This window comes from Microcebus murinus, chromosome 8, assembly GCF_040939455.1.
Source record: "Microcebus murinus isolate Inina chromosome 8, M.murinus_Inina_mat1.0, whole genome shotgun sequence".
Classification (NCBI taxonomy): Eukaryota; Metazoa; Chordata; class Mammalia; order Primates; family Cheirogaleidae; genus Microcebus; species Microcebus murinus.
In genome coordinates, this window is record NC_134111.1 from 81,806,159 (window position 1) to 81,824,393 (window position 18,235).

Genomic DNA, 18,235 nt, shown 5'->3' on the forward strand with positions numbered 1-18,235 from the left:
TGTTATCTGGTATAAGAATTTCCATATATAACTTCTGCTACTGGTTAAACATGTTAAAAAAAAAACAACACCAAAACTTCCTCTCTCTATTCAAGACTTAGATGTCTTTATCAGTAGAAACGTGTGCTTTATATATGCAGCTTACATTAGCTTACTTCAGGGTAGTTCATACATGCATTTCCAAGTGGAGTGGGTCATTGCCAGTGTTTTTTAAAAACTACATACGTGTATGTGTGCATATGTATATATATTTTATACATATATATTTGTATACTCTAATATATTTCTGAGGCAATTTTAATGAGTTGCTATGTGTACAGAAAAGAATAGTTGTCATTTGATGCACAGATTTGTGTGTGTGAGTGAGTGAGAGTGTATGGTCTTAAAAATTACCTGGTAATGTGATTGGCCATCAGTTGCAACAGTTAATATCTTGGTGCTTGTAATTTGCATGATAAACACAAATGACTAGCACTTGTCTGTAAATGCAAAGCTAGTTACTCCTGTGGTTCATGAATGAAAAAGAGACTTCTCTTGCCTGTTTCATAAACAGCATAAAAGATTAATACATGCAGTACATGCTCTTGTTCTGGAATAAGAATTCCAGGGCATGGGGGATCCAGAACAAGGATCCCCCATGCCCTTTTCCTTTCTTCCCTTCATTTACATAGTTTGCTTAACCTGTTCCCTGTCACCTATTTTTTTTAACATTAGTATGTCCTAGACCAAAGGTTCTGTACTCTTCCATTTCGTCTGACTGCTTTTTTGCGTGGTGGCCATTCTCTGGTGCACTGGTACAGAAGATTTCACCATGGAAAACTCTGCTTGACCCTTCAGTCTGATCCTTTTTTTCATCTTGGCATAATAAGGCTGCTGCATCTTCATCCTTCAGTGGAAAAGCCCGTCGTTCCCACCACAAAGACTGAAAGGGGAAACATTTTCAGTTAAGTTTCAACTAATTTGTTTTGTTTAGATTCATCTATCAAGTAATGTGTAAATGTCAATTTTTGTAATAACTATTATTCTGGTCTTTTAGCATATAAATGTACAAATTTTCACTTGAACTTAAGTATCTAGCAACTCAAAATGAAAGTATTGGGAATTGTTCAGTGACCTTTAGTAATTATTTCTTCACTTTGCCTCTGCCAAAAAGAGGAAATGCTGTCATAGGGCACTGGTCTACATTTTCAGCCTGAGAGCACTTTGGGAAAGCTCTTTAAAAGTCTTTTAAAGTTTGATCTACTTCAGTATCATTTTTATCCTATCATTATTACAAATACCTATTGACATTTTTTTTTCCTGAGCTTTCTACAACTTGCCTATTAATTTCTATAGTCTCTACTCTCTCCATTCTAGATTTGGTTCCTCTTTTTCAACACCTATTTATGAAGAAAGGTGCACGGACTTTATGGATGCAGTGTTAGAAAACACTCCCCTTGAGGTAGGCACTGGATCTATGGGGAGACAAATAAAAATCTTATATGTAAGCAGGAAGAGAAATAGTAGCTCACAGTGACTGTGTACCAGGTTCTATTCTGCCTTAATCAGCTTTGTTTTGTAATGAAACTTTGACAGTATCCCCATTTCCTAATAGATAAGTGAGTAGGTGGAAGTTGGTACTGATATGTTACACAAAAAGATTAATTGTAGTTAGTGATGGAACTAGATTGCTGGAATGCAGACTTTGGTTCTTACCCACCATTCTCTATTGAATTGTCTTACTGAATTTATGTGATGATGAAACTTAATTTGTAACAAGCAGTTTTTACAAACAAGTAAAGGTTAAAAGGCAAGGAAAAGGAAGTTTATTATATATATTACACTCACCTTGATTTCTTGACTTGGATTTAAAGAAGGTGAACCACGTGCACACAGGTCATAGCTCTCAGAAAGCAGCTCAGGAGGACTTTCAGCAGCACATTGCTGACTGCTATTCAAGTAATTTGGATATTCTTTCAAAAGCAATTCCTGTCCTTCAACATTTTTACTGTAGGCTCTAGCAAGAAAATCAGGAAAACATATCATTGCTTGTTATTTTTTGAGGTCTTAAATTTTATGAACAATCCAAGGTATCACTAAGTCAACTAAACTTGATAGCTTTTCTTTAAAGAGTTCTACCCAAAATATTTTTTAAAATTCATCAGATGAACTTCCTGATGCTATTATTTTCATAGCTCAAAGGATTAAATAATACTTTTTGAAATATTTTAAGAAATTATAATAGTTTTTTTGTTTATGTGGTTTGCTTTTATTTTTTGGAAGACAACAAAGCACAATTACTTGACCTTTATAGATTTTCTGAGTTCCCAGGGTGTTCTGTAATTATTGTAATGTCATCCATGAAGGACTCAATTCACATTTTCCTCTGTACTTTTAGAAAGTTTTATCTCTGGAATGTAGAAAAAAGTGAGAATTCCAGAATCTCATTATGTTAGGAGAACTCTTGGAATAAGGATCTACAGCAAATCTGGAAATTTTGAAACCTAAACAGAGAAATGTGTTTTAATCTAATTATAAATGAGAGATACTCTTTAACTAAAGTGACTACCAGACTTCACATGATCTTACTTTGTGAGTTTTGGCTATATCAAAAATACTCAAATGTAAATATAAAATACCAGGGATTTTCTCAAATATATAATTACTAATTGTGTCTATGACTTATTCCACCTTGGCTCAAAGCCTATTTCTTTTTTTTTTAATACACCGATCCACACACAGATTGTGTTTTTAAAAGTATTTTAGACTACTTGCTTTTTTGGATAGGTTTCTTGAGAACATTTTTTTTTTTTAAGAAAAACGTATTTTTGAAGTAGTTATGTAAAAATGGACTACCCAAATTCCAGTCCCCAGTGTTAGGTTCACTATTACAGTAGGTTGAAGTGACCTACTTTATATTAGAAAATATTCATATTATTTGCTAGTTAAATCTATTCCCGAGGCTGACAATAATCATGAGAAATGATTGTAGTAAAACATAGAAACTCTTTTCATCATCATGTAATTCACCTAAATATAAATATATTTTGAATATAAGTTCAATGTATGTAGTGTTTTACTTTTGGGGCACAAATAGCTGATGTTACATAATTATGTTTTCCTTTTTAGTGGTCTTCCCCTAGAATTCATGAAGAATTTTTGTTCATTCCACATGGATTCCATGGGTTTGGATTTTAAATTTATAACACTTGCCTGCTGTTTCTTCTATGCCACTTGCTTTGCTCCCATAGTGACCACCTGGCTTGCTCTCTCTCTTCATATTTTTTGTGTCTTAGGGAGAAGACTTCATCAGAAAGATCTTCTATCTGTGATGAGAATTAAAGATTTTTTCTTTAATCAGAAACATTTTGAAATACGAAAATAAATTTCAAACAATTCCTCATCTAGAGAACAATAACCAAACTCTAAATGCATTCTATGTAAGTTGAGAAAACAAATACAAGATGAGCTTCAAATTCCTGAAAAAAAGGAGTCAAAAACTTTAAGTACCTATTCATGTTTGAAGACATACCTAGATTATAAATGAGTTCCCAGTGCTTTCCATTTGCCACAGCTTACATCAGATAATCATAATGCTTCATTTTTTTCAGTGCTTTTTATTGATTGCCCATTATGGAGCATACATTGTTCTAGGTACATGTTAATAGCAAAGAAAACTAAAACTGATTATCTGAGATAAATCAGAATTAATTTAATGAATGATTTGTCTGAAGTTCTAACCTGGAAAACTACTTTGGTAGTGTTAAAGAATTTGGATTTCCTGGCTAGGATCATTCAGCAGGAAAGAAGAGTATATTAGAGAAGGGAAAAGCATTAAAAGGTAAATTTTAGTTGTTAAAAAACATGACCACCAGGCATAGAAAGATTGTTACTTGGCAGAAACCAAGTGTCTTTAACATAATACTGCTTCTAGAGACCATCACTTTGGAATTAGTTATACAGTATTTTTCCCTATAATTTTTCTTATCTTAATGTAATTTTATCCTTACAGGCCTATAGTGCCATACCTGTAATTCCAAAATCCAAACAGGTTTTTCATAATTTTGTGACACAGCCTGATTTGATATGATGTGAGGCTATTTTTAGTGTTTATCCCAATTGTGAATATTTCACTACAGAAACATTAATGTTACAAGAATTGTCCTAGACTTTATGGGTATTACATGACATACCCACCACATTACTTTTATGTAGTCTAAACATTCAAAAGCAAATTGACCCTAAGATTCTGAAAATGACACTATAGACTTGAGTCAGTGAGGCTAAATCTCCTCATGCAGAAAAATATGATTAGTACTGAGAATGAATGTAAATATTCATATAAATTCGATATCTCAAAAGCTCATCTAAATAAGTGGTATATTTTTGCTTTTAAAAATTCCTTTATATATTTGTGGTCAGATTTGCACAAAAATGTCATTTTTCTAACTGAATTAATATCTATTTTGAAAAACTTTCATAAGTGAAAAGAAAAAGATCAGTAGAATTTATTTATTTATTTATTGAGACAGAGTCTTTGTTGCCCAGGCTAGATAGAGTGAGTGCCGTGGCATCAGCCTAGCTCACAGCAACCTCAAACTGCTGGGCTCAAGCAATCCTACTGCCTCAGCCTCCCAAGTAGCTGGGACTACAGGCATACGCCATCATGCCTGGCTAATTTTTTCTATATATATTAGTTGGCCAATTAATTTCTTTCTATTTGGGTCTCACTCTTGCTCAGGCTGGTTTCTAACTCCTGACCTTGAGCAATCCGGCTGCCTCGGCCTCCCAGAGTGCTAGGATTACAGGCGTGAGCCACGGCACCTGGCCAAGATCAATAGAATTTAAAGGGTTTATATTTTCCTTTAGTTCCTTTAACATCAAAATAAACAGGCTTCATAATATATAATGTACAATTATCCCATGAAATGAAAGGCAACTTACCTCTTCTTCACCCAAATTATGTTCATCCAATGGCTGAAGAACAACCATCCTCCAGCTGTTGAAGATACAAATCAATTTCAGATAGTTTTTATTAATCTGTTTAAATGTAGCGATTTTATTCTGTAAGCACAGCTAGATGTATAGAGGGTTTTCTTTCCTTGGGACTTCCATAATTCAAAAGGTTGTATTTTAATACTTTATTTTTTTAAGGAGAAAAAAATATTTGTATTATGTAAACAGGACAAGGAGAAGATAAAGCTTTATTTTTGGCCTTACAGTGAGCAGTCTGTTCTATAGCTGCATTTTATACACAATACATATGTACTGACTCTGAATTAAGTTAGTGATATATGGATAAACTTGCTCAGCCCAAAAAAGGCAGGGTGGGGAGGAGAAAAGCCCTGATTTGTAGTATTTTCCAATATCTTTGATGTGAACAAACACACCTATCATGGCCCCTTTCGAGCTACCAATAATTTAACAACTGGGTCACAGAACTCTTCTATATTTAACTTTCAGCTACTCTAGCCTACCATTGCAAACTCTAAAACATTTTTGCTATTACAGAGCATCGTAACCACAAATGTTATTCCTTATGTAGAAAGTATCAACATATTCTTTATAGGAGTTCTCATAATAACCTCCTAGACTATTAGAGTTCTCTTAATACCTCAAAGTAATTATGAAGAGAAGTTATGAAATTAGAATAGAAATATAGGAATTAAATGTCATCACCCATCTCATGTCTCTGTTTCCAACCTTTTCAATCTTTACTTCTTGGTGCCATGTTCATATTCTTAAGAAACTGCTTTCATCACTGCTAAAAATTTGGCTGACTTCATTCCCAGTAGAAAGCAGATATATATGGCATTCAGGGACCTCCACAATATGGCTCTAACTTTTTTAGCTTTAATTTCTTTGTTGACCTACACAAAACCTCAGTATCTGGGTAAGCCTTACATGCATGTCTATGTGCCTTTGTTGTGGTCTCCCTATGTAACCACTCTTTCCAACCTTTCTCTTCCTTCATGGGTGTGTTCCCACACCTTCCCACTCATCTTTCTATTTAATCTGTTTATTACAGACTTGCAGTAGATCCAGATCTTATTTTTGTTGTCACAGGTATGCTACTGTCTTTCAGTGTGAATACCCCATGCAAAGGTAGTTGCTTTCTTCTTTAAATTCTTTTTGCAACGTCATGCACACCTTTTATGTTTAATGGCAAGAATTGTCTGTTGCAGTTCTTATGTCACTAAGGTACATTTTCATGCCATATCCATAATAGATACCTAAATATCATTGAAAGAAAAAAGACTCTAAGATACTAAAGTAAATTATTCTAGGAATTTCTAATTCTTAGGAAAACTGAGAAAAATAAAATCATCTCACTGTATGGCACTTTTTCTTCAGCATGAGTAATGTAGTAGTTCCTTTTACCATTTTCCCTCCATGGCTATACAAGAGGGCGTGAGGGGAGGAGCATCTTCCTTTCATTAATTAAAATTCTAATTTCACTGAAGATTTAAGTTTATTAAGGAAGGAAGAAAAATTAAAAGATGTAAGTATACATACCTTGGAGTAAGTATTTCCTTATATTGGAGTTTCTCTAACTTAGCTGGTGCTACTAATGACATAGGAATCACAATGTTATCTATGTCATAAGAGCTCTCACTTCTCAATCTCCGTCGTGTAGTATTCTGCAAAACAGGATTAAAGTGGTTTTACACTTGTGTCTGGTTGCTTGTGATGATACCCTCCTTTCGTGAGTTATATAAAGATAATATGCCATTGTACCTGTTATATAATTTTTGTAAATTCACTGTTATAGAATCTGACTAAAATGTAAGAAAACCAATTAAGAAAATATTCCTGTCTTTAGTAAACGAAACAATCTCTGGGCAGGTGTGTAATGTGTATTTATGTGCTTAAACATAACAAGCTTATTTTTAAGACCATAAATATGAATGCCTTAAAATGTAAAACTCTTACCACAAATCACTAACATAAAGCACCCACCACAAATGTCAATGAAATGATCATTTAGCAAACTATTAGGAATGGTGATGAAATATTTTTTGATAAGCCCTTTAGTAAAGATCATTATTATAATCTTTGTTTATGTGTCCCTGGTCCCTAAGCTTTAGACTGTCCATTTCTAAACCCTCTCACCTTTTGACTGTTCCATTCCCTGGCCAGATAATAAAAAACAAAACAGTTAACACAAGTCTTAAATTCTCATTAGGAAGACTATATTTAGCTTCATATGTTAAAGAGTAGAGATAATCATGATAAAGTTTAGCCCTTTGCACTTGCTTGCTTTTTTCTCGATTCCTTTATTCTACTTGGGATTTAATTTTTTAAATACCCCAGATTTTACAAAGTGCAGCAGTAGAATAAAAATCTGGAGTTTCTTTTCATACAAACTTATTTATTTGGATTTTTTTTATATTTCAAATTATTGATACATTCAAAGAGTAATTTTAATCTCTATAATTTTTGCTAACCGTGTCGAGTCACACTCAATATCCGAGTGCAAAGGGTTAAGTTTTTAACTCAGAAAAGCAGCTGTAACCAAAGATTAATGAACTATTAGTGTTCTATATAAAAAGCATTATTTAATCATATTGTTTCCTGATAAGATAGTTGTAAATGTGTTAAAATATGCTAGTAAATAAGGCTGTTACAGATTTGCAAAATGATCTATGAATTATTTTTAAAATCAGCTGCTATTATATTCAATATCCCAAAATCCTACCTGTGATGATGAATTCTGGGTTCTTGATAAAACGTTGACATTAGAAACAGCAGTAAAGTTGCTATGGGATTCTGGTACTGTGTGTTGAAAAGCAAATTCTTCAAATCTAGTTCTTTCTCCTGCCATAGAAAGAACCATTGAGAATGTGTCACACATTAAACATGACTGATAGGTATTATTAGAATTATTTTCCTAATTAGGTGACAGGTGATTGATTGCTTATCTTTTTTTTCTTTAATGCATGTTTCAGAAAACAAAAAAATAAGGAAATGGAAAAAGAGGGGCTTTACTCACAAACCTGCCACAAGTATTTCCATTTTCTGAGAACTTAGCAGTTTTTGTCCAATGCATTTCATATTTCTTGAATCAGGTCATCCCCACCCTTTATTCTGTTCTTCTGTGACTCTAATTAACAATTGAACCATCACAACTGATCTTAATTTTCTTATCCTTTCATTTTTCATATCTGACTTTTTGTTCTAATTTCTGTGAGGTGTCCTTGATCTTCTGAAACACTCTTAATTTTTGAAAAGTTTCTACTGTTGAAGTACTAATTTCTTTTTTTGTGTTTGTTTGAGACAGGGTCTCACTGTTGCCTGGGATGGAGTGCAGTGGTATAATCATAGCTCATTGCAACTTCACTGGGCTCAGGCAATCCTCCTGCCTCAGCCTTCTAAAGTGCTGGGATTACAGATGTGAGCCACTGTGCCTGGCAAAGTATTATACCAGTTTCTAGGAGTACTTATGTGGTGTTCATTTTTTGTAGTATCCTGTTCTGTCATGGATGAAATTTTTCTTTTCTCTTAGGATATTGATTAGAAGTTTACTTCTGTTGGTATTTTCTGTTTCCTTCAAGTTCTTTTTTCCTGTTTGTTTCAGTTCCTTATTTGTAAGTGTATATTAATGTATTTGTTTATTCACTCATTTACTGCCCTTGTTTATTTTACTTTAGTACAACTTAAAAAGCAATATTTTCATATGTAATGTAAAATCCATATTTACATTTCTCCAGCTGTTAAAAAAATGTCCTTTATGACTAGTTTCTTCAAATCAGGATCCACATACTGAAATTGGTAATTGTCTCCTAGGTTTTTTATAGTTCAGAGTAGTTTTTTGTTTTTAAATGTTATTGCCTTATGACAGAAATGAGATATCCTACACTTTTGGAGTTGTCTATTTGTAGTATATATCATTTACATCTTAGGTAATGTATATTTATTTCATAATTCATCTTATTTTAAGAGGTACTTTTAGTTTTCCTATGTTCTGGTGTGTGTATATGAAAGTTCATGAAAAGCTAGATGATCTTTGGGTATCTGTTCTTAAGAGTGAGACACTAAAAAGCATAATGAAACCTCTGGACATGTGTAGGAATTTGTTAATTTTGTATTCACTATAGTTTGGTCAGATAGTTATTGTCAGTAGTGACTTGGTGTATTATCTGAAGACACTAGAGATAAATATTAAATTGATTGTGTATAATAGTCCAGTATATCTTGGATATAATTAGTTTCTAATTTATCTTGACAGTTATTTTATTTTTTATCATTAGCAGTAACTGTGGCAACTGTCTTCCCCAAGTCTCCACAACAAACCACAATTTGTATTACTAGAAGAGTTCTAATTTCCAAAGATATCTTTTGATCATCTTTGAACTCTTAAGTTCATAGGCTTCTAAGGAGAACTGAACAAGGTAGTTGAGTACTTCAGTTGAATCTTGTCCAAATGCCGTCAAAATCCTGAGGAATCTGCAGTGACTCAGCACCTCCACCGTAGGTACAAGAAATGGTAATTTTTTAAAATTTTATTTTAAGTTAAATTTCTTTCTTCTTTTTTTTTTTTTTTTTTTATTGACCCCAAGTAAAGACTTTGTAAGGAAATGGTAATTTCTGAAAGGCAGCCTTATACTAGCTTATTTTGAGTTTGGAACACAACTTTGGAGACTAAAATCTGTCCAGAGGACAGTGGTAGAACACAGCTAGGGAACATAGGATGGGAATACTTAATTGCCATAAAGTGGATAGATACCTAACCCACAAATAATTCCGAATTAACTACATGAATATGCTGTTTAATGTTCACAGGGTCATAGATGTTTTATATAATGTAGTGACTGCTGGATTATAAACTCCCATGAGACAGGTTCTTTGAAGATGAGAATTTTTTAATTTTCAATATTTAGCACTATCTCCTATCCTCATTTAACCTACCTAATGCTGTTTCACTCAAATGTCTTTTCTTTCTTCCCTGTAACAGTTGTGTAGAAGATTCTGACCTTATTTGAGGTTTACATGTAGGTGAATATCCATTTCTCCATTGATTCAGAGAAGTGCTATGTACTAAAACAAATGAAAAGGAAATATTAAGTTTTATTAACACAAACAGATAATGAACATGTTAATCTCTTTTTATTTATAACTGCAGAATTTTAAGAAAACAGTTCAAAATTACAGATAGTGAAATAAGTACTTAAACACCAATATAGACAACTCAAAAGTACCTGGAATAGGATTCCTTAAAAACATCTTCAGGAAGTACCCAATTTCCTATATTTGCTGCATTTTTGAAGGGGTTTGGAAAGGGAAGTTGATCTATTCTCAAAGTCTTCCAAATTGCAAAATGTATAGACTGAGGATTGGTTCAGATCTGTAAATCTTGGCAGAGTATGATGTGAATCCTTAAATCTGGAGATAATTCAGTACCGAGTAGGATTCAACAGGGTTACAACAGACTGGGATTCCTTGAGAGCAAGAATCAGATTTCATCCACCTCTGAGAGTGACCAGCACTATTTCACTTTTCAAAAACAATGAATTTAACACTGCTTTAAGTCACTTACTATCTCTCTGCCTCAGTTGTCTCATCTGTAAAATAGGGATAACAGCAGCTGTCTTGGGGTTGTGAGGATTAAATGAGTTAATTCTTGTAATAGTAGAAGCATGTCTGACTTGATAAGTGTTCAACAAATGTTAGCTTTATCATAATTGTCTACTTGCACTTCATATTTCAGTACTGGTGTGATAATCACATTGGCTTTTTTGTTTGTTTGTTTTGAGACAGAGTCTCACTCTGTTGCCCAGGCTAGAGTGCCGTGGTGTCAGCCTAGCTCACAGCAACCTCAAACTCCTGGGCTCAAGCAATCCTTCTGCTTCAGCCATAATTTTTTTCTATGTATTTTTAGTTGGCCAATTAATTTCTTTCTATTTTTAGTAGAGATGGGGTCTCACTCTTGCTCAGGCTGGTCTCAATCTCCTGAGCTCAAACAATCCTCCCGCCTGGGCCTCGCAGAGTGCTAGGATTACAGGCGTGAGCCACTGCACCCAGCCACACATTGGCTTCTTTTTTGAAGGGTTTGGAGATGTGGGAAGGAATGGAAAATATATATAGGCTGAAGTGCCAAACTCACAATCACTGAAATAAAGGGCATGGCCTACCAACAGTGACCAGGAGTCTGGTTTTAAGTTGGCAAAGCACCCTAGAAATGATAAACAACATTTTATACATAGGCACAGATATGCACATAATACATCCTCATTTGCAAGCAAAAAGAAGAACTATTTATAAAGCAGAATTTGTGAGAAATTTTTGAAAGACTCATGCCATATGGAATTTGAAGAGGAAATCCAGAGCAGAAGCACAGAAGTTTGTGGTCAACCTGGTGCTGTAGATCAAGAGGAGAGGAAAACTGAGAGCAGGACAATTACTTGGAGCAAATGATATATTGGCTACACCTGCCATTATCTCAGCCATACTAACGGAATTAGAGCTTTGGGCAGAGAAATGGATGGTTGGAGAGATGATGCAATGCCCAAGTGTACCACATTAAAATGTTCTGCCCACCACAACTTGGGAAATTGCAAATGTTGAATATAAATCTCTACCTTGCTTGTTAAAAGGATCCCATAAACAGCAGTGGTAGAAAAATCTTAACAGTGAATATCAACTGCAATGGTGAGCATACAATCAAAACTCCAAAAATCTGAATACCAGCACTGCAAACAAGAGGTACAAACTACAAGTGGAAGAACCATCTTAAGAAATAGTTAATGGAGCATTTACAGAATACAGATTAACATGTCTTTGAAATGACTGATATTGCCAAGAGAAACAGGCAAGGGGCCCTCCAGAGAAATCTCAAATGGAAAGTGTACTTGTTCCAATTTTAAAACGAAATCACTAAGCTGGGCACAATTGCATGCACCTGTATTCTCAGCTACTCAGGGGGCTGAGGTGGGAGGATTGCTTGATCTCAAGAGTTTGAGCCTTGCCTGGGTGACAGAGGAAGACCTGTCTCTTAAGGTGAAAAAAAATAAAAATCACTAACTGGGCTAAGTAACAGAATGGACACAGCTGAAAACCAAAATCAAGGATCTGGAAGAGGAATTCTACAACTTGATGTATATATAGAGTAATGGAAATATAGAGTGGAGTATATAGAAGTATAGAGTAATGGAAAATACGGGAGAAAGAAAAGGCCAAAATGGGGTAACATTCAGGATAGAACAGAGATCATGAAGGGGAGAAAATATTTCAAAGAAATAGTCAAAAATGTTTCCAGAATCAATGATAGTAACCTTAAGATTTCAAAGAATTCACTTGAATGTCAAACAGCAAATGAAAAAAAAAATCACAACATCACAGATGAAGATGAATCAGATTGACACAGCAAAACTAGATGTAAGAAAACATCGACTTTAAAGAGCTCAGAGAGGCTGGGCACAGTGGCTCACGCCTGTAATCCTAGCACTCTGGGAGGCCGAGGCAGATGGATTGCTCGAGGTCAGGAGTTTGAAACCAGCCTGAGTGAGACCCCATTTCTACTAAAAAAAATAGAAATTAATTGACCAACTAAAAAAATATATATAGAAAAAATTAGCTGGGCATGATGGCACATGCCTGTAGTCCCAGCTACTCAGGAGGCTGAGGCAGTAGGATCACTTGAGCCCACGAGATTGAGGTTGCTGTGAGCTAGGCTGATGCCATGGCACTCACTCTAGCCTGAGCAACATAGTGAGACTCTGTCTATAAATAAATAAATAGCTCAGAGAAAATGATAGCCAGAATTCCTAAAGTGGAATCCCCAAGAAATCCCCAAGATTTCCTACCACCCCAAAAGTAAAAAATGTTAAATAGAAAACAAGATGGCAGGAGTGATTTTAAACTCATGCCTGTTAAGAAGGGTGACTGGAATTGTGAGAGCTAGATTTTAAAATGTGTGCCTGGCACATATAGGGGTTCAAAAAGTTAGTGTCCACTCTTGTTTTAATAGAAATATTTTTCTGTAGCATTTTAATCAAACACCAGACAATTCACCCTCCTATTTTCTACAATCAATTCACCACTCCTAAAAACATCAAACTTTGTGAAGGAATCTTCCACATTAATGAAAATATTTTCACATCATTTTCCTTATTCTTTAGTGTCTTGTAAGGTTTTAGTACATCCTTGAAACAGTAGGAAATGTATGAAATTCAGTCTGACTGCACACATTGTCTTCACCTGTCCTGTTGATAACCATCCCAGCTTTTCAGTTCTTGATCTCCCAAATCCTGTCCTAGAGTCCATCCTAACACCACACCTTGACAGAGCATCTCTCCTGTCTCCTGCCATTACTTCCTTTTTATTTAATCATCTGATAACTATAGAGAGCCAATTAGCATGACAAGCACCATTCTGAATCCTGGGTGAGCATAAGATCTTAGCAGCGAATATCATTGTGGTTTATAGGTGTTTCCACAAAGAATACAACCGTTATGTGTGATAGAAATGAGAAGTACACCATGTAACTTAGAGTGTAGAATAAAGAGCTCTAGGAAGGCTTCCCCAGATAAGTGGTAGATTCTAAGTATGAACAGAAACAGCTGATGGGCAGGGGAAGGAAGAAAGAATAGCATGAGCTGGCCGGGCGCTGTGGCTCACGCCTGTAATCCTAGCTCTTGGGAGGCCGAGGCGGGCGGATTGCTCAAGGTCAGGAGTTCAAAACCAGCCTGAGCAAGAGCGAGCTCCCGTCTCTACTATAAATAGAAAGAAATTAATTGGCCAACTGATATATATATATAAAATTAGCCGGGCATGGTGGCGCATGCCTGTAGTCCCAGCTACTCGGGAGGCTGAGGCAGAAGGATCACTGGAGCCCAGGAGTTTGAGGTTGCTGTGAGCTAGGCTGACGCCACGGCACTCACTCTAGCCTAGACAACAAAGCGAGACTCTGTCTCAAAAAAAAAAAAAAAAAAAAAGAATAGCATGAGCAATGGCCTAAGGGAGCAGGACAAATTTGGGAACTGAATGGCTATGTAGTGTACATTAAGGGCACAGTGAAACAAAAACATGAGCAGGCAGGAGCCAGTCTGTAGATAGGGCTTTAACCACTTCAATACCGCGCGTACCAGCCGGGAAACCTTGCCCACAGCCAGCACTCAGTCCGCACGATAGTTTGTGCTGTGTATTGACCACAAATCCGTTTTGCTCTTGTGTGATGAGGAAAGATTGAAAGCACCAAAAGCTCGTTTTACTTTAAAGGCAGCTTTACTTGTAATGTAAATCAGAATAGGTAACATATACATATATGTTTTCATTACGTTAGTTTTAAATGTTCACAATTTTATTTTGATAAATGAAAATTAGGAAAATCATATCATAGCTGTCGGCCAAAGTCGCTGTGCGCGTTCATCTGTGGCTATTGACTATAGTTGACACTCCTACCGACGTGGTTAAGGGTCCTGTATTAAGAATATTCCCTCTCTTAAGTTTAGAATGTGGTGCTTAAAAGAAACATTCCCTCTCAAATGTTTTCAAAGAAATTGGGGTGGAGAACAGGTGTAACATAATTATATTTACATATGAAAAGTTCAATCTGGCTACAGTGATCAAAGGGAAATTAAAAATTGATTAGGAGTCTATTTCAGCAGTGTAGATAGATCATTATGTCGGGCTGTGAAAGTAGAAAAGAAGATAGATTTGAAACAGATGTGTAAGATCATGTTGAGAACTTGGCGATTGGTTTAGATAGGAGGCAGTGTGGGGTAAAGAGACTGCCCTATGTCTGGCTTCCTTGTTTAGGTTATAGTGCTATATTGTGTTTCCTCTCTGGTCTATCCACTCTTTGAAAAACAACCTTTTTATTTTGACATAATCTCAGAATTGCAGAAAACTTGAAATAGTATAATACAAAGAATTACTGTATGTCCGTTATTCATATTTTCCAAATGTTAACTTTTTATCACATTTGCTTTACCTGTCTCTGAACTCAGAGTAAGTTGGTGACATGATGCCCCTTTACCCCTAAATACATCAGTGTGTATTTCTCAAACACGAGGGCATTCTCTCATAGTCACACAGTTGTCAACATTAAAAAATGATTACCATTAGCTAATCTATAGATCTCAACTCAGATTTCACCATATATCCTTACAATGTTATTTATAGAAAATGATCTCTCATTGTGTTCAGTTGACAGGTTTCTTTAAAGTCATCTTCTATCTGAAACAGTTCCACTGTTTTCCTTGTCTTTCATAACCTCAAGTATTTTGTAAGTTATGGCCCTTAAATTGGTTTTGTCATCATGAGGTATTTCCTCATGATGGGACTAATCATCTGTTCACTCTTGAACCCACTACAATTTGGCTTTTCCCTACTTCCTTGCTGCCTGAAGTCAGCAGTGGTATTGTAATGGCAAAATCTAATAGGACAGGGCAAGCCCAAACTCTGTGACAAGGCAAACAGATTGTCTGCTTACCTTCACACAATTTCCCCTGCAAGAACACCTAGCTATCTCTAGATACTTGAACACATCACACTGTTTCATGTCTCCATGTGTTTGTTTCCATTATTTAAAGCCTTGATACTCAATATAGGCCAACAGCATTTGAATCTCCTGGAACTTTGTTAGAAATGCAGAATCTCAGGCTTTATTTCAGACCTATTGAGTCAGAATTTGCATTCTAACAACATACCTCAAGTAATTTGTTTGAGAAGCACTACTTCGGAACACCTCACCCTTCTTCCTCTATAAATTCCAATTAAGTAGTTGAAGCTACACTTGACATTACCATCTTTCTGGAGTTTGTGTCTTTGCCTGTTTCTAATCTCCCTTAACCTCTCTCCTTCTGGCTTCTATGCAGAGCTACATACTCCTTCTTTATAGAATATTTTTAGCATATATCTATGCCCACTATATCATATAATAGTTATTTTTGTCTTCCTATTACATTATGATTTCTTTGATTTCCTGTGATGCACCATTGATTCTTCACTTAATAGTCTGCCTGGCACAGAGGAGGTGCTCAATAAATTCTGACCTCTAATTTTACTTAATTCTATAGAAATCACTAATAGTAAAGGAAAAATTAAGGCCCAGATAGTTAAGATATATATAGGATGAAATTTTTCATTATGTTATTAATACACTACTATTCTGTGCTAACACATTTACACTCTTATTTTTTAAATCAAATAGAGCAACATTAGAAGAAATAGACTCACCTCATCTTCTCTAACACAGCATGTATTTTCATTTTTGCATGCTCCCTTCAGTATTATCATGATAGTATTGCTATTATGGATATTGTTAAAATAATCATCTTCATGGGTACATTTTTTTTCCCTTTTGAAAAAAATTTAGTTTCAGGATAAATTCCAGCAAGTGGAATTATATCATGAAAAAGTACCTGAACATAATCTATACTTTCCTGTATTTCTTTAGGCTTTTTCACCTACGCATAGACAATTTTTCTTTGTCCTTGGTGCTTTCATTTTTTTCTTTCTCTTTAACTTTTTACTGTGGAAAAATTTCAAACAAACACAAAAGGAGACTAGAATAATGAACTCTCTTGTACCTATGCTTCAGCAGTGATCACCTTGTGAGCAATCTTGTTTCATCTCTCTCCCAGCACTTTTTTGCTAGAGTATTTTAAAGCAAATCCCAAACACATCTTTTCATCTACATATGTTAATATATTGGTGTGAATCTCTAACCAACTAACTGATAAAGTGTGTATATTTATATAACCACATTTGTATTATTACATCTAACAAAATTAATAATTCATTAATCTAAGAGCTAGTTTATGTTTATATTTCTCTGTTTCAAAAACTGTGTTTATAGCTGGTTTATTCAAATAAGAATCTCAACAGAGTCTATACATTGCATTTGGTTGACATAAGAATAAACATTGATCTTTATGGTGAATAAAAGAAAGGAAAAGCATAAATGTTTCTACATGGTTATAATTGTAGCAAACAGAAGTAAAATATTTTCATCCCTTTAATCTCATAACATTCTTTGAAAAATGTTTCCATCTTTACATGAACTTTTAAGATATTAAGGTTGCATATTCTACTATTGTATATAATTTAAACATATCCCTATTATGTTCTTCAAGCCGTTGCTAATTTTTCATTATCACAAAAAATGTTCAGATGAATGTAGTTATAAATAAAGGTTGTTTCTTACTTAGGATTAGATTATTGAAAATGGAATAATTGGGTCAGAATACAGTTAACAGTTCAGTAAACATTTATTGTGAGCAGGTACAAAAGTAAACAAGGAGCTTTTTAACCACACTGAGTTTATAAAAAGAATATATAGTTTAAAGGCCTTGTAAATGTATCTGACAGTGCTTCCAAAAAGGCTAATGTCAATTCATAATGTTATCTGAAATATTTGAAGGTGTAAGGTTTACTAGAGTCATGAGAGAATTGATGATTATACCATTTAAACTTATTAATGTAATAGACAAAAATAGTAAACATGTACACAGTGTCTGACATAAGCACTATGTTAGCTATCATTACTATCAAGTAAATATAGTGTTTCTCCAATTCTTTTAAGATAACCATTTAACATTTAACTTTTTAATCCATCTTAAATTTTTCTAAATACACTATATGATGTAGGCATCTCATTTTTTATTTCTTCCTAAGAGTCATTATTTAACACCACCAATTTAGAGCTGCGGTCCACAATACCTGGGCTGCGAACCAGTACCAGTCTGTAACCTGTTAGGAACCGGGCTGCACAGCAGGGGGTTGGTGGGTAAGGGAGCGAAGCTTCATCTGTATTTACAGCTATTCCCCATAGCTCCTCATCTACCCCTCCACAACCCCTGCCCACCCTCTGCTACCCATCTGTGGAAAAATTATCTTCCATGAAACTGGTCCCTGGTTTGAATCTTGGCTCTACCATTACTCAAATGTGATTTGGGGAAGATTAGTCAAGCAGAATTAAAAAAATACCTAATCTCACAGGGTTGTACAGATTAAAAGAATTAACTAATACAAAGCTCTTCAACCAGTGTTGGCATATAAGGAATGCTTCATAAGAATCTGTTATTATTTATTGACTAGGCTATTCTTTTCACACTGATAGGTAATACCATTTTTGTCATATAATGACCTGTGGGTCTGTCTCTAGGCTTTTTACTTAGTTCCCTTGATCTGGCTTCCATCCACCACATTTTAATAATTATAACTTTATAATACATTTTGATATCTCATACTTAGTGATATCTCTCACTTACTTTCTTTTAGAAATTTTATTTTCTACTCTTCAACATTTTCC

At 34.8% G+C, this 18,235-nt stretch overlaps 1 protein-coding gene across 6 annotated transcripts in view; it reads right to left on the reverse strand.

Annotated features, from left to right (window-relative positions):
• Positions 1-691: 691 nt before the first annotated feature.
• Positions 692-18,235, reverse strand: part of KANSL1L (KAT8 regulatory NSL complex subunit 1 like) — a 133,675-nt gene continuing 116,131 nt past the window's right edge. For all 6 annotated transcript variants that reach the window (XM_012751455.3, XM_012751454.3, XM_012751446.3 and 3 more), the window contains 7 exons: positions 9,889-10,017; positions 7,679-7,797; positions 6,496-6,620; positions 4,924-4,978; positions 3,193-3,305; positions 1,828-1,996; positions 692-922 (listed from right to left, as the gene is read on the reverse strand). In XM_012751455.3, the coding sequence (XP_012606909.2) occupies positions 692-922; positions 1,828-1,996; positions 3,193-3,305; positions 4,924-4,978; positions 6,496-6,620; positions 7,679-7,797; positions 9,889-10,017 (941 nt within the window). The remainder of the gene's footprint in view (positions 923-1,827; positions 1,997-3,192; positions 3,306-4,923; positions 4,979-6,495; positions 6,621-7,678; positions 7,798-9,888; positions 10,018-18,235) is intronic.